The following is a 23,920-nucleotide window of genomic DNA, read 5'->3' as shown; positions in this document are numbered from 1 at the left end:
TCCGACTTTCCTGGGGGAACGACAACGGCTCAGCCTTTATTATATTTGATTCGAATCCCGAATACCATTTTTTATACGGTACAAAATTCCTACACGATAACTTCAAGTTTATAAGATAGATTGATTGTTTTTAATATAAACGATATTTAAATAAAAAAGATTTAGATCTAAAAAGAAAATATTTATATCTTAAAAAGTTATCGAGAGAAGTTAGAAAGCTAAAAATTTTTATTCGAAAAACACATTTTTGTTAGGTCGACGTAAAAACTTTAATTTTATTAATTGTGAATAGAAAACACACGATTAACAAAAATAAATAGTTCAATTTTTAAATTGAACTTTACTTAAAAAAACAAATTAAAAAAAAAAATAAATAAAAAATGTTATAGTTCAAATCCAACCAAAAATGTTTTTCAGATAGTTTATAATAAACTATCTAATCATATATAAAGCTTTTATACGCTAAATAAAATAAAATAAATATATATAGAGAGAGAGGGGGGAGACAGAGAGAGAGATAATATGCAAATATGCTACCACGGATGAATAAAAAATAACTGCTCTAGCAGCTTTTACCTGGTTAGATCAAGGAAAACTATGACGGTAAAACCTTGATTAGAGTAGCCTCACAAAATACACTGTTCTTTATAACATCAAAAATAGATCCGATGATAATTATTTAAAGTATAGACACACGTAATATTAACGTAAATATACGTGAACATCTAAATATAAAAAATATAAATAATAATAGTAGTAAAAATAATTCATTCAGAAGGTATTAATGAAAATTACTTCAGTACATATTTTGTACTAGTTAAACTGAATCTGCACATTTTTACAGTAATTATATATTCGATTCAATACAATTTATTCAGGTACTCAAATGTAACATGACATATCTCTGTATACTTCTGATTAGGGTTAAACCCTGTACACACATCTGGATATAAAAATTACAAAACGTACAAAAAAATATATACACACACACACAAAGGGATATCTCTAAAGACTGCTGGGAAATTTCTCTCCTTAAGGTTGGCGAACATTTCTCGTTCATAGCCACACTAGTAATGTACACACTGTATTTCTGTCTGTAAGTTTTCACGTTGTAGTATCTTTGATTGCGTGCGAGTCATTACGTTTTGAAACGAATAAGAAAATCGATGTCGCCGCCGACTGTGAAGTATGTCGAGTCATACCTTTTTAAACCGTCTGGCTCTCATAGGCAGTCGGTTGCTGTGTACGGTAATAATGTAATAGATGAAAGAAACGTCCGAAAATGGTGTGAAATGTTCAGGAATAACAGAATAGATAATCACCGAGGACTAGCTGAAACGCGTCGATGATGAAATCAAAAAAGAACGTCGCTCAACGATTTCCGACCCGGCCCTTCTTTTTCCTTACGTTTCAATGGCCGTTATCGGTCGCGCTGTTCAAGAACGTTTACGCTTCAGAAAGGTTTGAGCACGTCGGATGGCGCACGTCTTAACGGAACGTCGCAAAAAAAATCCGAACGGGATCTGCTTTGGAATTTTTGATGCGCTACACAGGAACGCGATGCGTTCCTTAATTCGATCGTTACCGGAGATGAAACGTGGATTTCGTATTATAGGCCGGAGAGAAAACGGCAGTCGAGTGAACGACGTCATCCTCGATCGCCAACCAGACCGTAAAAAGTCAAGCCGCAGCCGTTTGGACGCAAACTGATGGCACAGTCTTCTGGGATCGGTTTGGCATACCGCTAACCGATTTCACGCCGTCTGGAACCACTATAAATGCAGACGCCTACTGCGAAACTCTACGTAAGTTACGGCGCGCCATTCGAAATCGTCGACGCGGGCGGCTGACCGACGGCGTCGTCCTGTTGCACGATAACGCTCGTCCGCAAGCTGCGGGTCCGAGACGTCGGGAAATTTACGATAATCCACCGTATAGTCCGAATTTAGCTTCTTCTGATTACCATTTTTTGGGGAAATCGAAAGAATTTTTGAGTCGTAGGCGATTCGCGGGTGACAATGAACTAAAAATGCTGTTAATCAGCGGCTACATAGACCGGCGGCAGAAGAATACAACGCGAGTATATCGAATGAAGCCGGTGTATCGCTACGGTAAATGTCTTAATTCACGTGGCGATTACATAGAGCAGTATAAGGAATATAGTTTAAGAGAAATAAAAAAATATTTATAAAGTCTCACGTGTAATCTTTTTACGATGAAACGGTCTTTACTGTCGTAAATACAGGTTTACTTTATCGACAGGTTCTCGAGTAGTATTTCTTCCGTTATTTTTTTCAAAATTCTGTTTGAACCTTAGATGAGTTTAACGCATTAAGAATAATTTAAAAACAGTAATCTTTAAGAACAGATAAACCGGCTACCGATAGAAATTACAACATATTTGAAGCGGACAAAGACAACGTTTAATGACAGAATAGGTTTTTTTAAACAAAATCCCCTACTCACAGGCTAAATGTGAAATTAAACTCTCGATTATTAAGGTGTAATTTTCGATTTTTTATAGGCGATCCTAAATTTACGGTTTTAGAAATTTCTCCTTTAAGGGGGGGGGGGGAACAGTTTAAATGTTCAATGTTCTATTTGAGAGAATCGTTTTATTTGGTTGCTCCAATATAAGTTTTACGTCTCGGCGAGTAATATTTTTCAACGTAAATCTTACCATCCGCTTTGATCAGCGTTATCGGTTTATTTCGATAGTATCTTTATCAATTTTGCCGACGGACACTACTCGAATAAATCTCCAAACTTCCAACCGTAAAATATACTACCACCTAACGAGACACGACAAGCGTCAGATGAAACTTGTGCGGTTTCTTGTGAATGCACCTATCGTAGCAAGCACACATTAAAGAAATCTCCTGGCTGTTTTAAATATTAATGATATAAACACACAGTTACGTCATTATTACCGATTCCGTATACAATATCTAAAACGTTATAGAATCGAATCGAACCTGTAATATAAAAAGTAATCGCGATATGTAAAGGTAGATTTATGAATATATAATCCTTCGCGCAACAAATTCTTCTGTTAGCCGCTACGGTCACGAAGCAAAAGCGACAGTTAAAACTTACAGCATAAGATTCTGTAGACCGACAACCCTTTTTTTTTAAATACCAAAAGAATTCGGTGCGGATGATAAAACCAGAAATATAATGGGAGAAACACTAACAGATAAACTAGTACAGGTAAAGTTTTCGGCGAAACGTCTAATCCTTTCTCCATAAAAACTAGGACTACGGCAGCGATGCTTTTCAAATTAAAAAAATTATCGGCGCGTGGAAAAACAAACGAAAGAGCTCCGCTTGATTATTAATTTTCTCGCCTTCTCCAGTTATAGAGGGCAGTGTATCGGTGTAAACATAGGCTGACGGCCGGCTTACCGCGCTATTAACTATCCTGAACGACTCTGACAATGTACTGCATACCGTGTAACTATACGGAGTTATACGAGATGTTTTCGTAAAGGAATGACTATCTAACTGTTCCATCCGTCCTATCCGTTTATCTCTCGCACGCACGCAATGTGCACAGCTATACCCCGCCCGCTATATGTCGACGAACGATCCCAAAATAGCACAAAAGAAATAAACATATCGCTAAAAACAGTAGAAATAAGAGAACTACAAATGTCTTGTGAAAAAAAAACCGTAATATATGACAAATATCAAAAATACCCCGTCTTTTCTTTTCTAAACTAAGCGTGGAAAAGTAAAAAAGAACTGAAAATACCTTGGAGAAGCTACAGAATAGAAAGACAAAAAAGAAAACAAATAGCCTTAAGAAACGGGGCCGAATAAAACAGAACCGACCTACCGTCTAACAGAAAACATATACGACAAAAATCTATCTCTATAAATGCAAAATTAAAGGCGTTTAAATACGATCGTTCGTCCAGAAGCATTGAATAATGTAGGGACGGTCAATATGGGGCCTTTTAAAAGAAAGAAAGGAGATTTTTAATAAAAATGTATTACAAAGGACGATACGCTTAACGTATATAAATTCTGTCCTCGCAAAATATAAGAAATAACACAAATAACGCGCGAGAAAATATCGGCGATCATAGGTCACATTTTAAAGACGGCTGATAATTAGAATACTAAAGTAAACCCTCCTCTTTTATCTAGAAAGAAAAACTAATAACGTATTACGATAAAACCGAGAAAGATTTAAACGACGCAAGAACAGAAATTCCGGTTAAACAAAATCAAGAAAAAATTAAAAAATCTCGGAAATGAGAGATTTCTATGAAGAAGCTAGAAAAAGTGTCGACAGAAAATACAGATAAAAGGCCAGTCAGAATTACTGGCAGAAAGAAGAAACATTTTAAGAAAAGGATTATATGCGGCCCATAGTTGACCGAATAAAACACAAGTAAAACAGGATTCAAGCAACAGAATATAATTATTTATAAAAATTAGCTATTACTGCCGAGTTCTTTTCTCGTTGTTAAGCGCTTTCGCAAAGATCTTAACTTCATCAGAACATATTAAAATATAAAAGCTATATCTACCTCGAAAATCTATATAAAACACTAACCTGTCTATATGCCTCTATATTTTAATTTTTCAAATATAAATATTTTAATAAGCTCTGATGAAGCAAATATCTCTGCGAAAGCGTTTGACAATAAATATACAAATTTTACCGCTTGAAAACGCAGCGCTAGCTAATTACGTAAAATAAGTAAATAAAGAGTTAACGTAAAACTGTCCCCGATGGTTCACACGTACCTCGGTTTACTCGTTTTGAAACTTCTTTGAAACCAGAATAAATAATAAAAGAGAAACGGAAAGTAATATTATTCGAGAAATATATTTTTTTTCCGGGTGAAAGAATCGTTAATGTATATTAACTTTTTAATTCTTATTGCGATTTTGTTCGACATTCGTATTTTTATTCAAATAAATAATATAATTATTGTTTAAATTAAATCTAAATGACGCTTTGATATAGCCTAAGTTAACCAGTCCGCCGATCCCCGTGGCGGAGTGGTAGCGTCTCGGCCTTTCATCCGAAGGTCCCGGGTTCGAATCCCGGTCAGGCGTGGCATTTTTCATACGTTACACAATCAGATTTTCATATCCCATGCGCAAGCTTCAGCTTATATGGCGATATCGTAAAACAAAAAAAAAACTACGGCTTTTTTTAACCGTTAATTATTAACCTTCAAACTCATCGGCAAAGATATGGCGTGACTAATACCGGAAGAGTAATGGCACCACAAAAACGATGGCTAGTTAGCGGACAAGCTATTGTATGAGAAAAGTTAATTTCATAAGTCAAGGCAGTTAAAAGGCTGACGGTTAAATGAGTAACGGATAAACGCGGTTTTACTATATATATATATATATATATATATATATATATATATAATCACTTTATGATTGGACAACAAAACTACTTTGACGTTAAACAAAAACATAAAATTTTGGTTTACGAGAATAGCAGTTATTACTATTGGTAATTTTTAATAAATCACTTAAAATTTAAAAAGATTTTGCGAGAAGTCTATTTAAAAATTAAATATAAAATTTAATTAATATTTATTATAAAAATATTAGAATAATATTTTAATCGTTCCTTTTATTATTTACTAATTTCACATTTTGTGATGCTTTAACGATCAGTATTTTTAAACCACGGTTTCCCTTGATCGTTCCCCGTAAAATTCTGTAGCAAATTTGGTACAGCACATATATGTGTGCTATATTATATACCTATTACTCATACGATGCATTTATAAAGATTTAATATTTAACTTAATTCTGATTCGAATAATTTATTTATTTATAATAAAATAGCATAAAACGCGGGGTATTAAAAAAGTGCATAAATATTGATATTACCTACAAAAGAGAAAAAATAAACAACAATTAAAGGAAAATAAAAAAAGAAACTTAAAGAAAAAACTAACAGTAAAAGAAAAAACACAAAACATCTAATTAGTCTTGAATCACCGCATCGTGATTAACGGTAATAAACAGTCGGAAGCATTAACCAATTTTTACGGAAACCCACAAAAAACAATCACGACAAAAATAATAATTACAACGCAAAACGGTGGTATACATAATAATAATTATCTAAAAGAAATAACAATAAAAGCAAACTAATAATGAAGTAAAAAAAAGCAAAACTAATAAAACGTAAAAACTTCGACGACGAGAGATGACTGTTACGAACAAAGACAAAGAGACAACTGAGTGACTTAAGAGAGAGAGAATTTCGTTAAACAAAAAAAAAATCTAAAATGAAAAAGAGGGGTTTAAAGAGAGAGAGTTGGAGAACGAGAGGGCGCGGGTCGAAAAAAGGAGAAACAAATTAGAGGAGTGCGGATCGAAACGTACGGCAATGGAAAGGAAATGATTGGGGTGGGGGTAAGATGGAAGGAGAGACAAGAGAACAGAATAAGAAGGGACGAAGGGGAGAGGTAAGTGTGAGCGAGATAGAAAACGTACAGATGAGGGTTACAAGACGTGACTTTGATTGGTGGTGGTGGTGCAGTATATTTTTATGTACAGTATATATATATATACTATTATATATATATAGTATTATATATATAATACTAGTACAGCGCCGCCCCGGAATACGACTAAAACGAAATAGCATGAAACATGAATGTTTATGTGTATGTGTGCGTGTGTAGAAGGGGTAATAATAGAAATATGTTGAGCCGATGGAGCACCAGAAGTAGCAGCAGCAGAAGCAATCCTCCAACTTCTAGAAAACTTATAATGGACGACCACACACTCGCACATGTGTGTGTGTGTGTCACAAGGACTGGAATGGAATGACAAAAAAACACCAGCTGATCTAAAAACGAAAGGATTCTATTAAAATAGTTCAAAATAACAAGAAACATGCACTGCACTTACAGTTATAACAAAGTAAAGTGCAATTCAATTTATAAATTCTACCAAAATAATAATTTCGGCTTATAATAATAAATAAATAAATATATATATATATATATAAAATCGAAAAATAATTTATACTATCAACAATGTCCTTTGTTCTGTTTCTTCCAGGGGCACCACTGACTCATAATGTCAAGGAGGTATTTTTTTTTGCATTTTATAAATAGGTAGTTCAAGGGGGAAACAGTAAAACTAAATTTATCAAAAACCAATCTAAGATCGCATGTTTAATAGATGTAACGAGTAAGGTAAGATGCTGTAAAGTTGTGGAGAATGGATGTTGTTGCGTTTAAAGTTGGAATGAAATAAAACTCAAAAGCCATTAAGTAGGTACATCCACTAGGTACTAGAAATAGTCAGGAATACAGAGAAGACCGTACAATGGTTTGTAAATAAAACCGCTGTATCCCGCTTCTCCTTTAACCCTATATAAAAAAAATATATTTGTTGCCATTTTGAAAATGAATTTCATTAAAAAAATCGTTACAGCTATCATTCCGCTTAATAGAAATGAAACCTTACTGCAAATTTCCGAATATGCATTCGGCTGTAACTGTATCACCGATACACAAACAAATGAAATGCCAAAAAGGCACAGAAAGCGCTTCATTAAAATATAAATAATTCAATTAGCGGGGAAGATCCTGAATGAATAGTTTTGTAATCGATGGCTACATCCATATATGAAATAACTTTGAGAAAGGGCAAAGGTTTCTCCTAAATAGTTCAATTCGAGCAGGACCAAACAGCCCAATCACTAGCAGGTTTTTAATTTTGAAAGAAATAACAATTAATTTTAATATAAAACAAAATCATCAGTCAGTGACGTTCTATTCTCATTAGGAGTAAAAATATATTTTTTTATCTTCCAAAGGATTTTTGGTAGGATTGATCCAGACTAACTGCAAAGAAAGGGGCGGCCACCCTCTTACTTCAGTTGCATTCTTTTATTTCACGTTCCTTATGTCAACAGATTATGTATCTTACTATCCGCCCTTTACTTTTAGCCTTGATTCATTATTATCTGGTAATGTCCTAAAGGTTTTGGGTAAACATTCACTGGATCCATGCTAAGGACTTAACAGAGCTTTAAATTAACTGTACTCTTCGTATTTGTGTTGTTGGATAGGTTCTGCTCTGTCAATGAGCAGTGAATATCTACAAAAACCACATCCTCAGATCGAAATACTCAACGGTTATACAACGGTTAATACTCAACGGTTAAATAACTCAACGGAAATACTCAACGGTTAATACAAAGCTTATCTATAACCAGTGGAGCACCTTGATTTCAACAAAACATTAATATAAGGAACTCTTAAAAATTATGATCTCACAACATTTATCTGATATTAACAGATCCTCTGTCCTTAAAGTTATGATAAGTGTAACTCACAAGAATTAAGAAAGTTGAACTAAACTAAACAAAGAAGTATGTTTTTAAAAAACAAAAGATATTCATAGTAGATTATGATTACCGTGACATATTGACAATGTCTGACATTAAAATAACACCAGGAAAAGTTGCCACAGTATTCTCCACAATGAACAAAAAATGTAAGATCAGGATCATAAACATCTGGTTACAAAATAGCGTCTTGATCCAGAAAGTAATACAAAATAAAAAGACAATAGCAGGAAATCTTAACAATAATGCAATAAATATTTTCTAAATGATACATCATAAGGAGACTAAACATGTGTTATACCATCTGCAGGCAAAACACGTCATTCATCACAAAGTAAATTGATATCAGGAATTTAATTTGGAAAAGAAGTAAGGAAACTTTACGCTTGAATTTTTATTTATTCATATGATAATGTGCTAGACGAATTCAGTCTAGAATTCTGAACAGCGAACAAAAAAATGTATGTTGATAACCTCAATTAAATAAGATGCAATCAGAAGGAAATATACTCAAATAGAAAACAACTGCTTTCTTTTAGATGAGAATTCATCAGCAGATCAATCAACCCGTACTAGTTAAATAGCACTTTCAATAGGTAATGTGATTTCTACAAAACATCCATCATCTCTCCCGATTTGGCATCAATTGTTTTTTACTCATTTCTTCACTTGAGATTGACTTCTAAATGAAATTAATCGATCCAATTATGTCACTATTGATACAAAGAAGCAGCAATAAGAGTTTCCTAAGAATGAATTCCAGGAATGTTTTCCAAGTCTATGAATATTAATACAAGTGCACTACTAATTAAAGAAAATTTCTTTCAATAAAGTACAAAACAGAACTGTTTAATGTAGTTTTTGCAAAGCAAAAACATTCTAATAATCCTCTGAAGCTGTTTCATGATTTTATATATATATATGTATGTGTGCGTGTGCGCGCGCTCGCACGTGTTGTGCTTGAATGATTGGAAGGAAGACAAGAACGAAGAATCACAGAATAGAGAGAATGTAATAAAAAGAAAGAAAGAATACAAAAAAATATGGAAATTAAAAAGAAGACATATTAAAACGATAATGAAAATAGAACAGCAAAACAGAATATTAGTAGGTAAGAGAAAGAGGTGGGAGACCTTGGGTACACTAATATTTGTAATGGCAATGAATACTCTCTGCCCACTATAACAAAAAGAAAGAGACACCAAACGCAACACATCTATACAATATTATACATATACTAACACACAAACATGCACGGTACAGGTAGTTATAATTAAACTAAAATCGTCTGCAATAATTTACATTAAAAAAACAAGAATGTGAACACAAACACCGAATTAAATGTCACTTAATATTTAAGATTAAATAACCAATTATAAATGCAAACTACCTGTGATTACTAAGAGTACCAAACCTTATTTGAACAAAAAATCAAAAATATCCCCATAAAATATTTTAAATGGAAATTATTTCATTTTAAGTTAACAAATAAAATTTGAGTTACACATTTGATTATAAGTTTTACTAAACAGCAAATTTAAAAAATTTCCAAACATGTTTTCTCTTTCTTCTGTAATTATAGTTCTAGTTATCCTTCTCTAATTCCTTCTAATTATATCCCTTCTATTATCATATATTTTACATATGTACGTAAATTGCAAAAACTAAATTCATAATCACAAAAGTTTTTCATTACAAGAAAGTTTTTATGGTATTAATGGAACAAAACCATTTATCAATGAATTTCATAAATTAATCATATAATAGAATACAGAATTTCATTCAATAAACACTATCATAATTTCACGCCTTTCACATTTACATTTCCATTATGAATATTAATGAAAAATCCAGAAATACAATGTACCGTAAAGACAGACAGCCAAATTTTACACCACGAGAAAATAAAAATTTTTGCGTGAAAATTCTAAAAATAAATGATAATATTAATGAAATACAGCAATTAAGAAAACATAACATCAGCAACGGTTAAATTTCCCTACCAAATGACCCGAGATATAAACCCCTGACCTCGTTTATTTCATTACTCCAATGAGATTCTGACTTCAGATTATTCCCTACACTAAATTCACCAAAAAAACTTTTTTTAATTTTTCATCCAAATTATTACCCCCCCCCCTAGAAAAACACAAAAACAAAATTTACATCTTGTTTTTTTTGTACATTTCTTAGTTTCATTTTTTCCAAGAAATCAAAGAGGTGAAGAAATAATTTTTGGCATGATTACCATACTTTAGCTTTAGTTTTAGAATATAATAGTGACTGTATAAATATTACAATACAAATCTAAAAGTACAATTTACTGAATTCATTAGAAAACTTCCAGGAGAATATTTTGTTTAAATCAGCTAAAAAATATAGCGGCTCTATTGTTTAAAACACGATACTAATAAATATATAATTCAATTACAAAATAGATTTTAACAAAGTTACGTGTATTACTATACCACATTTTTTTAAATGACTTCAAAGTAATTTTTTAAATTCAATATTATTTAAGAAAGTAACTGATGATAGAGACAACATTATCATCTGGATCATTAAACTACTTTGATCATGAATAGTTGCTCTGTGAATTGAACATCCCAAATTATATTCTGCGATTCTTTTTTTCGCCTCTTATTTCATTCCATTATTTTTGCTTCACACATGCGTCTGGGGAAACAGGTTAACCGTCTCCCTGGTGCCACTTCCAGCGACATGCAAGAATTTGGATCGACCAGCAGCGCTATACTGGAACTAAGCAAATGAATTCCTGTGCCTGTGAAGTACGAAGGGCTGCCTTGTTACCTGACTAGAGGATGAACAAAAAGCCGAACTAGCAGCTGAGATGCCTACTGATTACACCTAAGCCTCTCAATAAATTTAATCAAATCAAAACTTTGGAAACATTATTCTTAAAAAATAAAGGTTGAATTAAATTTAATGTACGTACAAAGTGTAAACAAATTTGAAGGAATCGCTTACATACGTGCAGAAAAAAAATAAAAAATATCATATACAAATAGCGTCAACATTTTGGAAAATTATTTAAGATCGCATTCGACAAAAATTCTTTTATAAATTATGAACTGAAGACTAAAAAAAATTAATGAAACAAACAGGTACTGAAAAATAATATGGATTCTGGAAGGGAACAGGTATAAGATATGTAATCAGGCTAACAAGAATTTTTGGCAAGAGACAAACAACAGAAAGAGGTACACAGAAAGAATTTAGTGCATATTTTTAGATACAGAAAATAAATTCAACCAAGTCAAACGGGATAAATTAATGGAAATATTAATATAAATAAGCGTATGTGTAGATTAGAAAAATAGAGAATTAATTAAAGGATTGTACCTGAATCAGAAAACGGTTGTGAAAATAAAATATGATAAGCCGAGCAGCTTGATCAAGAAATAAGGCAAAGGTCTGCCTATTATCATAACCTCATTAAATATATACATTTGAAGATAGGATAAAAAGTGTTCTATAAGATGAAGAGATCAGTAATAGAGGAAGGAATACATATCTCGCTCAAGATTTGTAGATGATTAAACTTTAACGAGATGAAGTACAGGTTCAAAAACTGATTTAAAAATTGGAAAAAAATTATATGAAAAAGACGTGGAATGAAAATGAATGTTAAGAAATAAAAAATAATAAGAATAAGAAAGATGCAATAACCATGGACTGAACCCAAAAAGAACAATGTTGCTGTTTTGTCACAGCTCTGACAAAAGAGCAGATATGAATTAGAACAGTACATTGTACTCTCACTTCTTTACATGAATATTATAGTTCTATCAATTCCTGTAACATAACATACAGTTATGAAACCGAGAAACAATGAGCTGTATAATCAGCTTCTGCTCTGTAAAATATTCTCATTTCCAATTCACAGCGCATGTTTATTGACATCTTACAAATCAACATCGATCATGTGCCAGGCACTACTACTACTCGCACTTATGTTAAGGAATACAATAAAAAAGTACTCTAGTCACAGCATCGGCATTAATCACATTTACAAAATAAATTCCTGTTCTAAAAATACTCATTCCTATTTTTTTTCAACAACGATTGCTGCACTAGTCGTATATGACAGGGAACATTTAAATATATCTGTATTGGGAGCTATTTTTCTAATATAGCAGCATAAAATCACCGCTACTTTTCAATCGCTAGTTTAGCCAACAATGCTCTAACAAATGAGTAGCCAGGCACATCGCTATTTTAGGAACCACATTGACAGAATATTACAAAAGTAAACGTTAAATAACAACAAGAACAACAATGGCTAAAAGAGCATTTAATAAAAACAGTTATTGAGTAATAAGTTTATGAAGTGAAGAGTTGTGTCTGGAACATACTTCTGAATGGATGTGGAACATGAAAATTAAGAGAGAAAAGAAAAAAGTTAAAGCGTTAGGAATGTGATCGTGAAAAGATTGGAAAATAATATATGAAAATGAAGAATTTATAAGAAGAGTCAATAAAAGTAGAATGTCGTTAATAAGAACTATTTACAACAGAAACGCTAACTGCCACAGAAATATTACCAAAGAAGAGTTATTAAAACAGAGCTAGAAGGATAAATTACTTAAAGATACAGAAAGAGTTCAAAAACGAGTAAAACATAATTTAGACAATGTAAAAGGAAATGTGAACTATAAGGAAGTCAATAATTTGGCTAAGACTGAGAAAGATGGAGGCAGACATGGTTAAAGGGACCAGCCTAAGGGAAGATAATTATATTATACGTAAAATATAGAAAGAAATAGTTCAAAATATTATATAATAAAATTATTATTAACCTAAAGTACATCACAGCCAACCTATGAAATAATAATAATATAGCAATAACAACGTAATAACAGTAGATGTGGAAAATGATCAACAGGAGAAAATTTAATTTTAAGTAGTGGGGGTGAGAAATTAGACGGAGAATATTATTTCTATTTATTTATTTTGTTGGTATGTGGGCTGTTATTGAACAGGAGGTTGGAAGGGGTGTCAGCACGGATAGGGAGAGGGAGAATTAGGAAGGTATTAGGTGATGAGGAATGTCTTTATTCTCTTATTTTAATTCTAATTTTAAGTAAGCTTTCTTTATTTTACAACACACACAAACATCTAAATGTGTTTATTCCAACAGTACCAGCAGCAGTTGAGGAAGTTTGGAAAGAAATAATATACATACAGCACCGTGTGACTCACATTATAAATACCACTTCTTCATCACAAGTACATGTGTGAGCTCGCAAACACACACAAATACATACACATCTGTTATGAGTTTAGTTGAAATAAGTTTAGTTCAGTTGACACTCCATAGATTCTACAGCTGTTCATTTTTTATACTGTAGACACAAGCACACAAACGCACACAATGTGCATGCATGCAAGTAAACAAACGACAAATTAAGGAAGAGCGACAGTGTTTGTATTAATTCAACACATCACATACACAATGATAGCATAAGTAGAAATTTAAATATAACACATTCACAACGATAATAATCAACGGCAGTGAAGAAAATCAAAATGAAAAAAAAACAGGACGATTGTAACAATAGAAGACCAGTAAGTATCATTTTATCTTCATTATTTTATAGATAAAAAAGAATATGAATCACAAAATAATCCAAAGTCTTGGATAGCTGCTATAAATATATTTAGACGAATCCTATTTAGTAATTATACTTCATATTTTTGCATAAAGTGGTTATATACATAAGGAGCACATTACCCCCTAATTTTCCATGTTTTGACTCTTCTATTAAAGAGTCAAGAAAATTAACTTATAAATAATTAAATTAAATAAAAAATACCTTCAGAATGTTTAAATATTTTTTTAAAGATTCTTCTTTAAATTTATAATTATTTAAACTAGCATAAAATTAAAAACAATTACTTTTTTAAAAAATTTGTTTAATTTTAACACGCTTATTAGAACAAAATGTTAATTTTTTTTTACATTTTTTAGTAAAATAGATATATAAATTTTAATTTTTGCATTCATTACTGTTATTTTTGATTTTTAAAATATACTACATATTGTGAACAAAATGGGACAACATTTTTTTTGTGGGGAGGGCACATTAATTGCTACAGTCAAACTACTATAATAAAGTGCAAACAGCATATTAAGAAATGTACTTATACTCTTAACCTTTATATCTAATTTTTTCAACAACAGAATATTTAAGAAATCCTGAAATTTTTACATAATACCTTGGTTATTTTTTTCTAGAATAAATATAAATACATATAATTATAAATAATTAATAGGCAAAATAAATAATTAAATGTAACCATTAGGAAAGTAATGAACATTAATATTAGTTTTGACATGATGGTTAAATTTGTTTAGAAATTATTTAATGACAGTTCCTTGTATTTTCTTTTTAAGCCTCCTGGCTTGACTTAAATGGGTTCCCAATCAACAAATTTTTCTCACTAGAATTTAGAAAACATTGTCTTATTTGTAGATCACTTAAAGTACATTTAAAAATGTTGTCATTTTGTTTAGAGTTTATTTCAGTCAAAAACTTGCATAAGAGATGAAAAAGCATATTATTATCTTTAAGTTAGAAATCCAGAACTATAACTTTCTATTAAATGCTTTACGTTAATCTCTTATACTAAAAATTACAATGTTCTTTCCCTGTAAAGATAAGTTCATTTCAATCCACCTGGTTAAAGTATTGTTAATACATAATATTCAACAATTATAAAAAACATTTGATGACATTTTATCCTAAACTGTGTGACATCAAGAATGGATACTTAATAGAATGGACACCTCTATACTTCACTTACGCACAGATGCATCAACACTTTTAGGTACCTCATTTTCAAATATGTTTGAACTTATTGCAGCATACAAAGCCATACCAGGCTCATATTTATTTTGATAAATTTTTATGTTTCATGGAACCCCCCCCACCTCACTTTTGTGGGCTGTAGTTCAGGGACTGCTTATCTATGGAATAACACGCTGAACGTAACTTTAACCACTGATATCTTACCTTACTTTACGCATTTCAATTTCCAGAATTCCACTCTCTCAGATGTTCTAGGTATTGTAAAACCGATTCAATTTGTAAGAGAAATCAGTTTACCATATAACAGAAGACCTATTTGAATATAGTGTTTGTTATTGAAAAATTTTCTATTCGCACAGGATTCTTACAATTTCTGCATAGGTCATATTCTATTTCTACATCTGAAACTCATGAGATAGATATTCTGTTATAAAAAGAAGTTGCTGAAATCAGATTCCATTGCAAACAGATTTTACAGCAAAATCTAATCTTTTCAAATTTATATGACTCTCAAGCTAATGATAGGCTGACATTTAACAATAAAGAGATAAATTAATATATAATTGGTTAAATGTATTATTAAAATCTGTAAATCATGAATTGAGTAATAAATAAACAATTTTTGAAAATGCAATTCTTCACTAAAGAGATAATTTAAAACAATTTTGAGTATAAGATTTCTGTCATTCTCTAATACTACTACTACATTAAAATGTTTTTAAACGTATCAAAAGCGTACAATCTGAAATACCTAATAAAACAATATGTGAACATTGATTGTTAAATATATTTCTCTTCTTTGATCAAATGCCAAATTTTTTTTCTAACTATTCAATATAAACAGAAATAACCTATGAAAAGATACATACAATTTTTTTAATTAAAATTTTTTTTTAAATATTTTTTTAACTACTTCAATTTTTGTTTAATTAGATTTATAGAAAAAGATGTATGACACGAATTCTTAATCCATACGTTCCACTTTAAATGTTGATACAAAAAAATGTTATAAATATAACAAAATATTTATAATCAAAGAAAATTTGACCTCAATTTTATCAACATCCTGATTCCAGAATGACAAAAAACTATTTTCAACAAGATATGTCATCATCTGTTAAAAAAAAAAAAAATTCCATATCATATGGTCATATATAGTTATCCACCTAATGTAATATAATCAACTATTATATAAAGTCAAACCAGCTCTACATACCGAGGTTTTCTCTCATAAAGAAATAAGAGAGAAATAATAATTAACAGTATCATCTAGGATCTTTTTCTATTATCTTCCAGCAATTTAATTTGCTAACTATTTCCTGTTTCTTATTCAATAAGCTAAATTATATTAACTAAATCTTATCTTCAAGAAATTATGCAACATTTATTTTTAAATAACATTAAACATTTAGTTTTTAAAGTTGTGTTTCACCAATTGTTCTTTCTCTGACTAAGTGTTCCGGTTGTTTCTGTATATTTTCTGTGTTACGTAAGTAAATGTTGCGATGAATTTCCTACCATTAATAGCCAAAATTGACATAAAAGATGGTGCTATATCATTCCTGACATGGAAAAGTATTTTGCATTACCTGTATATTTGTCTGATAACCACAAAGTGAAATTACACTACTTCACAAGATGGGTGGGAATGCTACAAATCTAACCGCTGTATGACAGATCACTTTGAGCAGATACATTTCTAACAGTTTCAAAATTATATTAAAGAATGATAATTTTGTTTATTTATTTACGGTATGAAGAGTACATCCCCAAGAAATTCTGTGAAGATGATCTCAACATAAACGAGACGTTGTGGTCGGCTGGAATTCATAATAATCCAAAAATGTAATTCATGTTAACCAATAATCCAAAAGTAACTGGTTGGTCCAGTATGCATGTGGAAATCAATGAATCGTGTTTTTTTTTCAAAACATAAGTACAATAAGGTTTGTGTATTGCCAAACTAATCGATTTTCAGGGGAACATGTAGGAAAACAAATAAAACGCTTTTTAATATCTGCTGAAGATGGGTTAACGGTTACATAGTTATCGTTAATAATGCAATATGTTGTACCTCTCTTTTTTCTGTTTAGCCTTCCAGAAGTATTATAATAAATGATAAAGAGAGAGCTTATCAAAATGTGTGAAGGCCGTTAAAAAAAAGAACTAAGGACAATAGTATGATGATTTTATTTATGTTGTTTAAGTAACGAATAACAAACCAATATAAGTTCGATCAGGAAAACCAAAGGTTTAACAATAAAATAAAATAGCGAAAATGTAATTCTACCAAGTAAATGTGTAGCCCTCTACTAGGATGCAGAGTAAGTTGATCAACATTAGATGTGTTTACTGAATGCTAAAATTGTTGATAATTAGCATTTTTACCATAAAAAATGTACATAAAATTTAAAAAAAGGCAGCAACAGACTTTTATTTGAAATAAATCATTGGGTTTTTAAATATTACTGATCATTATTTTCACTTAAAATCAGTCAAATCAATTATGAAATACAAACATCGATTTTAGATAATAAATTTAGTATATGATTTATGAAATTGGATTCTAAAAATTATTTCTAGAAATCCTGGTAATATTTCATTAGGTGGTAGAGGGCACCAAATGTAGCAATGTTTATCTCATGTAAAAATTATTAATTTGTTGTAAAATTTCTTATAAGGAAAGATTTTTTTAATTAAATTTTATATTAATATAAAATTAGTTTATTCAGATTACAAAAAACCTAATAAAATATGAAATTGAGTGCCGACTTACCTGAAGGGAACATAAACTTAACACGATTAAGATCTCATTCAAACAAATACTGCCTAATTTAATGCTTAATGGTCAAGTTGTTTTTAAAATAATAAGTAAAATCTAAAACATAATTATTTTAGGTTCAATCATACACATCCCCTGTTGAATCGGGACCAAAATTTAACATAAGTCAGAACTTACATTGACGAACAACATCTCAGTTTCATAAGTTCTTAGTAATTCGTTTTGGAAATACACAACATAAATTCTAAGAACCTATTTATATTCTCATCTTTATGCCCGATCGACTTAAAATTTCAGGACTGCAAACAACTAATATAGTACTACCACTGTACCAAATTTGAATTCCTATTAAGCCTCATAAAAATTTGAAATTTTAAAATGGATGTAATACCCCACTCTCTTGTCTGATTACATTCAAAAAATGCAACTGTATCAATGACCCACATATAAAATATTTGTCCCACCCAAAACTTTTAGCGCTCACTGGACTTTCCCTTAAAGCTATAAGTACAACCGATGTACTGGCTACAACTGCAACAGCAAAATAAAATATGGGTACCGTGATGCCCTTGGTCCGATGAATCAAAAGTCAGGCCAAATCTGGGATATATACGTATGTAGCCAAATATTTGTGCCAAAATATTTCTATCAAAATACAGACCAACACAGGTATGTACTGGCATCTTTTAGAAATTTCTATAACTTTTCTTTTATTTTTTATGGTCTAAGGTGGTCTTTAAATGTCGACATCTGCAAATATCCTGACCAATACCCAAAAGTTTGGCCATCATTATACATATTCTTTACACCTACACTGCCGCAACAACAGCAATAAAGGTGTAGTCGAGAAAATAATGTCATGAATTAAAAAAAAAAAGAAGTACATTCCACTATTTTAATATAAATTATTTATATAAAAATTGAAATATAAATTCCAATTTATGAAATAATCTTTGAAAAAATAGAACTTAAATCTATTTTTTAGACAAAATTTATTTTTATAATTTTTTTTTAAATTAAGTTTTTATAACAATATAGATGGATAAGTAATAATATGTAGTCAAATCAAACACAATGTGAAATAAGTGTTTTTCATCTAAAAGTAACTGCAGTCTACTGCAACAATCTCTTTTTTAAAAAATCATCACTAACAACTATTATTCGCACAATTGAGATGAGTTGTTTGATAAATATTTTATTAAATTCAACACAAGAATCATACAAGTCTGTGGGTACAAATATGTCCAACCGAAACATTGACTAGTACAGTTAAAATCAACAAACTAATATTTCTGGATGAAGAGATTTCATTTAAAACAAGAATTTTACTTTAGCTTCATTATTCATTATATAACAAGCATGCATAGAATATATATATATATATATATATATATATTATAGATAATCCAACTTGATCCACCTAAGAACCGGAAATTAAAAAGTCAATAAGGTGACTAAGTAATTTCTGTACTTAGGTGGATAAAGTTGGTTTATATATGTAATACATATTAATATAGTGGGATATGGGTCTTGAAACGATTGATTTTAGAAATATATACATGTTTGCATGTGTTTATGTATAAAGATGAAAAAATGCACTTATTCAACACAGGCACAAGAAAAACATGCTGTATCTCCATTACACTAGAACATGTCTAAATTTAATAAAAAGAAAGGGATCTCGCTCATCAAACTTTTTTTTTCTTTTTTTTTATAGAAATACAAAGTAAATCAAGAATCTTATATAATACAACAGCAGTAGACACACAAAGTGATTTAATAGCTGGGAGACAAGGGCACAAAGAAACACACATAGCATAGGACAAAAATATAACTACAGTAGACAAGAAAGGAGCCAAACAAATCAGACAGTACAGCCCAAACCCAGTATCCAGTATACATAATGAACACATTATTATTATTTAAATATATCCTACACATAAAATTAAGTAATACATTTCAAAATCACAAAATCCATTAAAAATAAAAAATAACAGAATTCACAAAAGCAATATGAACACTATATAATTAATAAAAATAACAAAACTAAATAAAAAAGGATTATATATTTATTGTAACAACTTAACCACCAAAACACAGTAACAAATAAAACCTAAAAAAATCAATACCGATTTCTTACTTTAGGTTTTATTATTATTCTGCTTTGGTGATTAAATTGTTAATATTGAACTTAATTAGTACAATTGTCAATAATAAGTTCATCAATTAATTAAATTTTCAAAATTTAATTAACACGCGCACACACACACACAAACTGTCGCAGGAAGTATTACTCAAATTTAAGGAACTGATTCAGGACATAAAAATAAACAAAAAAAACCTTTATCTAGAGAAATGCTCTACCTTGCTTCATTTTTCCGCTGTACACAATTTTGTATTTTTTTTAATAAAAACTTATATCTTAAGAACAGATTGACATACTTAAATGAAATTTAATATATAATATATAATATATATATAATTTAATTTAAAAAATAATAAATTATAACAGTTGGCAAAAATGATATTAGAACAAAAGAAAATACATTTTAAATATTACATCATTCCAGTACTGGACAGTAGGAATTGGCGTTTGTCCTTAACCAAATTAAAAATTTATAAAAACAGTAACAATTTTTAAAAACAACTAATTTTAATTCAAATAAATATAGAACTGAACACCAACCGAAGATGTGATATCCTGTGAAAATAGATTCTTGGAATTAATATGGTAAGTTTGACTTGTCTATTTACTGTGTTTTGGTGGTTTAAATTTCATTTAATATTAAATTTAATTAATTTTAGCACAGTGGTCAATATCTTAACATGTATTTTACTTAAATTACCCTTTTTAACAATCATATTTCTTTGACCTGTTAAATTATACAGAGTGTTTGGAAAGTCACTGTGCGGTATGCTTTAGAATTATATAGTGCATTCTGTTCTTTCAGTTCAGTTGATACTTGAGTGCTGCTCAGTAATAAACAAGATGCGAGTTATTGAGTTGTGATTGAATATGCTTAGTTTTGTTTCATTTATTGGAATCAATAGTTGTGAAAAATGTAATGGTTCTTTCAGTAGAGGAATGTATTTTTTCTCATTGAACACGTCTTTAATGAAGGTGACTAGTATACTGATTTAGTGAAGCGCAAGTTTTCTTAAAAGTTTCCAAATACTCCTGATCCTCTCCGCAATGCAGTTTGAACTCTTACTGAAAAATGTTGGGTAACAGATTCTGGTGAAGACACTGATCAAAGTGGAAGACTACCTAAATTAAACGATCAAAAGCTGCAAAGCTGCTTGATATTTCAGATGCTATAGCCGAGAGTCCATTTAAGTCAATGCAAAAGGTAGCGCAAAAACAAGATATTGGACTTGCTACCACACATAAAGCTGTAAGAAAAGAACCGAAATGTTTCCCTACAAAGTAATGTGTATTCAAGAGCTCAAACCCACAGATTATGCCAAAAGACTAAATTTAAATTATTCAATGATTTAAACATTTTATTGACCAAACTTTTTGTAGGTATCCTCGATATTATGTTTATTTTACAGATCAAGTGTAGTTTCATCTGGGTGGGTATATTAACTTACAAAATACACGACTGTGGTCAACAATTAACCTCCAATAATTACATGAATAATCTTTACACAAAGCGAAAATTGCAGTCTGGGTCAGTATGAGTAGAACATGAATTGTGGGTCCAATTTTTTTTGAAAATACAATCAATAGTGATCGTTATTGTGCTGTTTCAACACACTTCAATACTTAGTAACTTCAGTACTTCTCTTAACTTCATAGTTAACTGAAGTGGAACTCAATCACAATCGATAGCGCCACAGCGCACACAGCTAGCAAGTTAATGGCTTTTTACTAAATGTCTTTGAGGGGTTTGTGGTCTGCACAATAGCCCGATCTGAGCCCGGTCTGCACAATAGCCCCAGATTACTTTATGTGGGAGGGCAGTGAAACAAGCAGTGTATCGCAACAGACCACACATGATTGACGAACTAAAAACCGGAATAACGGCATTCATTCCAGAACATCAGCTGTTTAAAGTGTTTGAAAACAAATTGTTAAAATGTGTGCAGTATTGTATTCATGTTGGAGAAGGTCATTTATCAATACCTTTTATAAACTATTCTGGTTATTATAATATCAGTTTCTATAAAATAACGAAATAAGAATGCAAAGAAATAATTAAAAACTGTAACTATATATTATTTTCATCATTAGTTCTATAATTCCAGTGCACAGCAACTTTCCCAACATACTGTATTTTATTTCCATTAATATAAACCACCCAATACAGAAAATTGAGATAAAACACATCTTACCTTAATTTTAAGGTATCTGGTTTCTATTAATAGAATTTAAAAACACACACACACACACACACATGCGCGCGCACAAGTATATATAAATTGAACTTCTACAAAGTAAATAATTTTTAAAATATTACATTTAAAAATTCAAAAATGGTAGACATTTAAATTCTGTTATCATTAATAGCTCTGTAAATGTTACTTTTATTGAATTACATTTTATTACACAAAATGTTAAACCTTATATTTTGAATAAAATAGCAACTGGTTGATTAACTGCTAAAATATGACTGATATTGCTAAACTGGATTACAAAAATGATATGTTTGATAATTTGGAACCGGTTTTCACTTTCTTCATTAACTGAATTAAAAATAATTAATAACAATTTCTATTATTAGTAATAATAAAACATGCACAATATTGTCAAAGTGAATAATTTTTGTAATCCAGTTTAACAATTTCAACTATACCTCAAGATGTTTTACAAACATTTTTTTTAGACACACAACTGTTACATTGTTCATAATAAAATGCTTAATATTTTATCAAATCAAACATATTTCAACACTACTAATATGGTGATTAAAAAATGTTAATGGGTGCCAATTTACAATTTTCAAAGGGATAATTATAAAACTTATTTATATTTTGAAGATGATATTATTGGGAAAATGTTCACCATATTTCATTAAAATACCTCAATCCATTCTTAAGAAACAATTTTTATTATTTAAAAAAAAGGATCTTTTCAGATTTCCCCCCCCCCCCAAAAAAAACACTTAATTTTAATCAATGGACCACAATTTTATGAATTTTTAATATCCAATAAGAATTCAATGGTAATACGCATGTTTCAAAATAAAATTCTGAATTTTTTATTTTTAAACAAGAATATTCCTACCTAATTCTTATTGGATACTAAAAATTCATCAATTTTTGGCCAATAGATTAAAAAATTAAGTGTTTTTTTTTATTTTATGGGGGAATTCCAAAAAAAATAGCAGAAAATAAACAGAAAATGACAGACAAGAGGGGAAAATGAAGCGAGATAGGGAATATGCCTAAATAACTTTTTTGTTTACTTTTAAACTTTTAAAAATTGTTTACAGAGTTGCCATATATAGAAAAATAATTTTTTTATGAAAACCATTTTTATTTATATAATATGCTCTAAAAACTAGTATTGTTTTGAAAACATGTTTCGATGCATGTTCACCACTGCTGAAGAACAAGTAACCCCGTAAATTTCCATACATACTCCAGCATTTTTCAATAGCATACTATAATATACTTCTAATGGCGTTGGTGATATGTTCCTTGACATGATTCATGTTTTGTATCTTTACCTGATACACCATAGCATTCGTAAAAAAATGTTTATTTTTCCTATGTATGGAAACTTACAGGACACCTCTAATTTTAGGACTAAAAACATTAATATTTTTTATTTATTTTACTTTTGATATTAAATTTCATAACTACTATTTTTATTTAATTATAAATATATTTTTCATTCTAACAATATATTTCATTAGGAAAAATAAGCATCGATTGATAAATTATTAACCTTAAATGCTGAAATCATTAGTGTTATATATTACATCATTTGTTATTTTACAT

The 23,920-nt window shown here is 30.2% G+C and overlaps 2 protein-coding genes across 7 annotated transcripts in view; one reads left to right on the top strand and one right to left on the bottom strand.

Annotated features, from left to right (window-relative positions):
- Positions 1–23,920, bottom strand: part of LOC142333946 (leucine-rich repeat flightless-interacting protein 2-like) — a 164,237-nt gene that overhangs the window by 107,356 nt on the left and 32,961 nt on the right. For 2 of the 4 annotated variants that reach the window (XM_075381578.1, XM_075381577.1), the window contains exon 1: positions 5,943–6,207. The exons of 1 other annotated variant lie outside the window; for it this stretch is intronic. The gene's annotated coding sequence lies outside the window, so the exon portion shown is untranslated. Of the gene's footprint in view, positions 1–5,942; positions 6,208–23,920 lie in introns of those variants that run through there. One more of the 4 variants, XM_075381579.1, reaches the window with a different exon arrangement.
- LOC142333949 (uncharacterized) overlaps positions 13,361–23,920 on the top strand; it is a 147,140-nt gene continuing 136,580 nt past the window's right edge. Inside the window, exons 1-2 of one of the 3 annotated variants that reach the window (XM_075381584.1) lie at positions 13,361–13,945; positions 19,689–20,702. Coding sequence is in view for 1 of the 3 variants with exons in the window: in XM_075381583.1 (XP_075237698.1) it covers positions 13,907–13,945 (39 nt within the window). In the remaining 2 variants the exon portion in view is untranslated. The remainder of the gene's footprint in view (positions 13,946–19,688; positions 20,703–23,920) is intronic. The other 2 variants (XM_075381585.1, XM_075381583.1) reach the window with 2 other exon arrangements.

Source organism: Lycorma delicatula, chromosome 13 (assembly GCF_047948215.1).
Source record: "Lycorma delicatula isolate Av1 chromosome 13, ASM4794821v1, whole genome shotgun sequence".
In the NCBI taxonomy this organism is placed as follows: Eukaryota; Metazoa; Arthropoda; class Insecta; order Hemiptera; family Fulgoridae; genus Lycorma; species Lycorma delicatula.
Note: the sequence above shows the minus strand (reverse complement) of the source record. Positions and strands in the feature narration are given on the sequence as shown.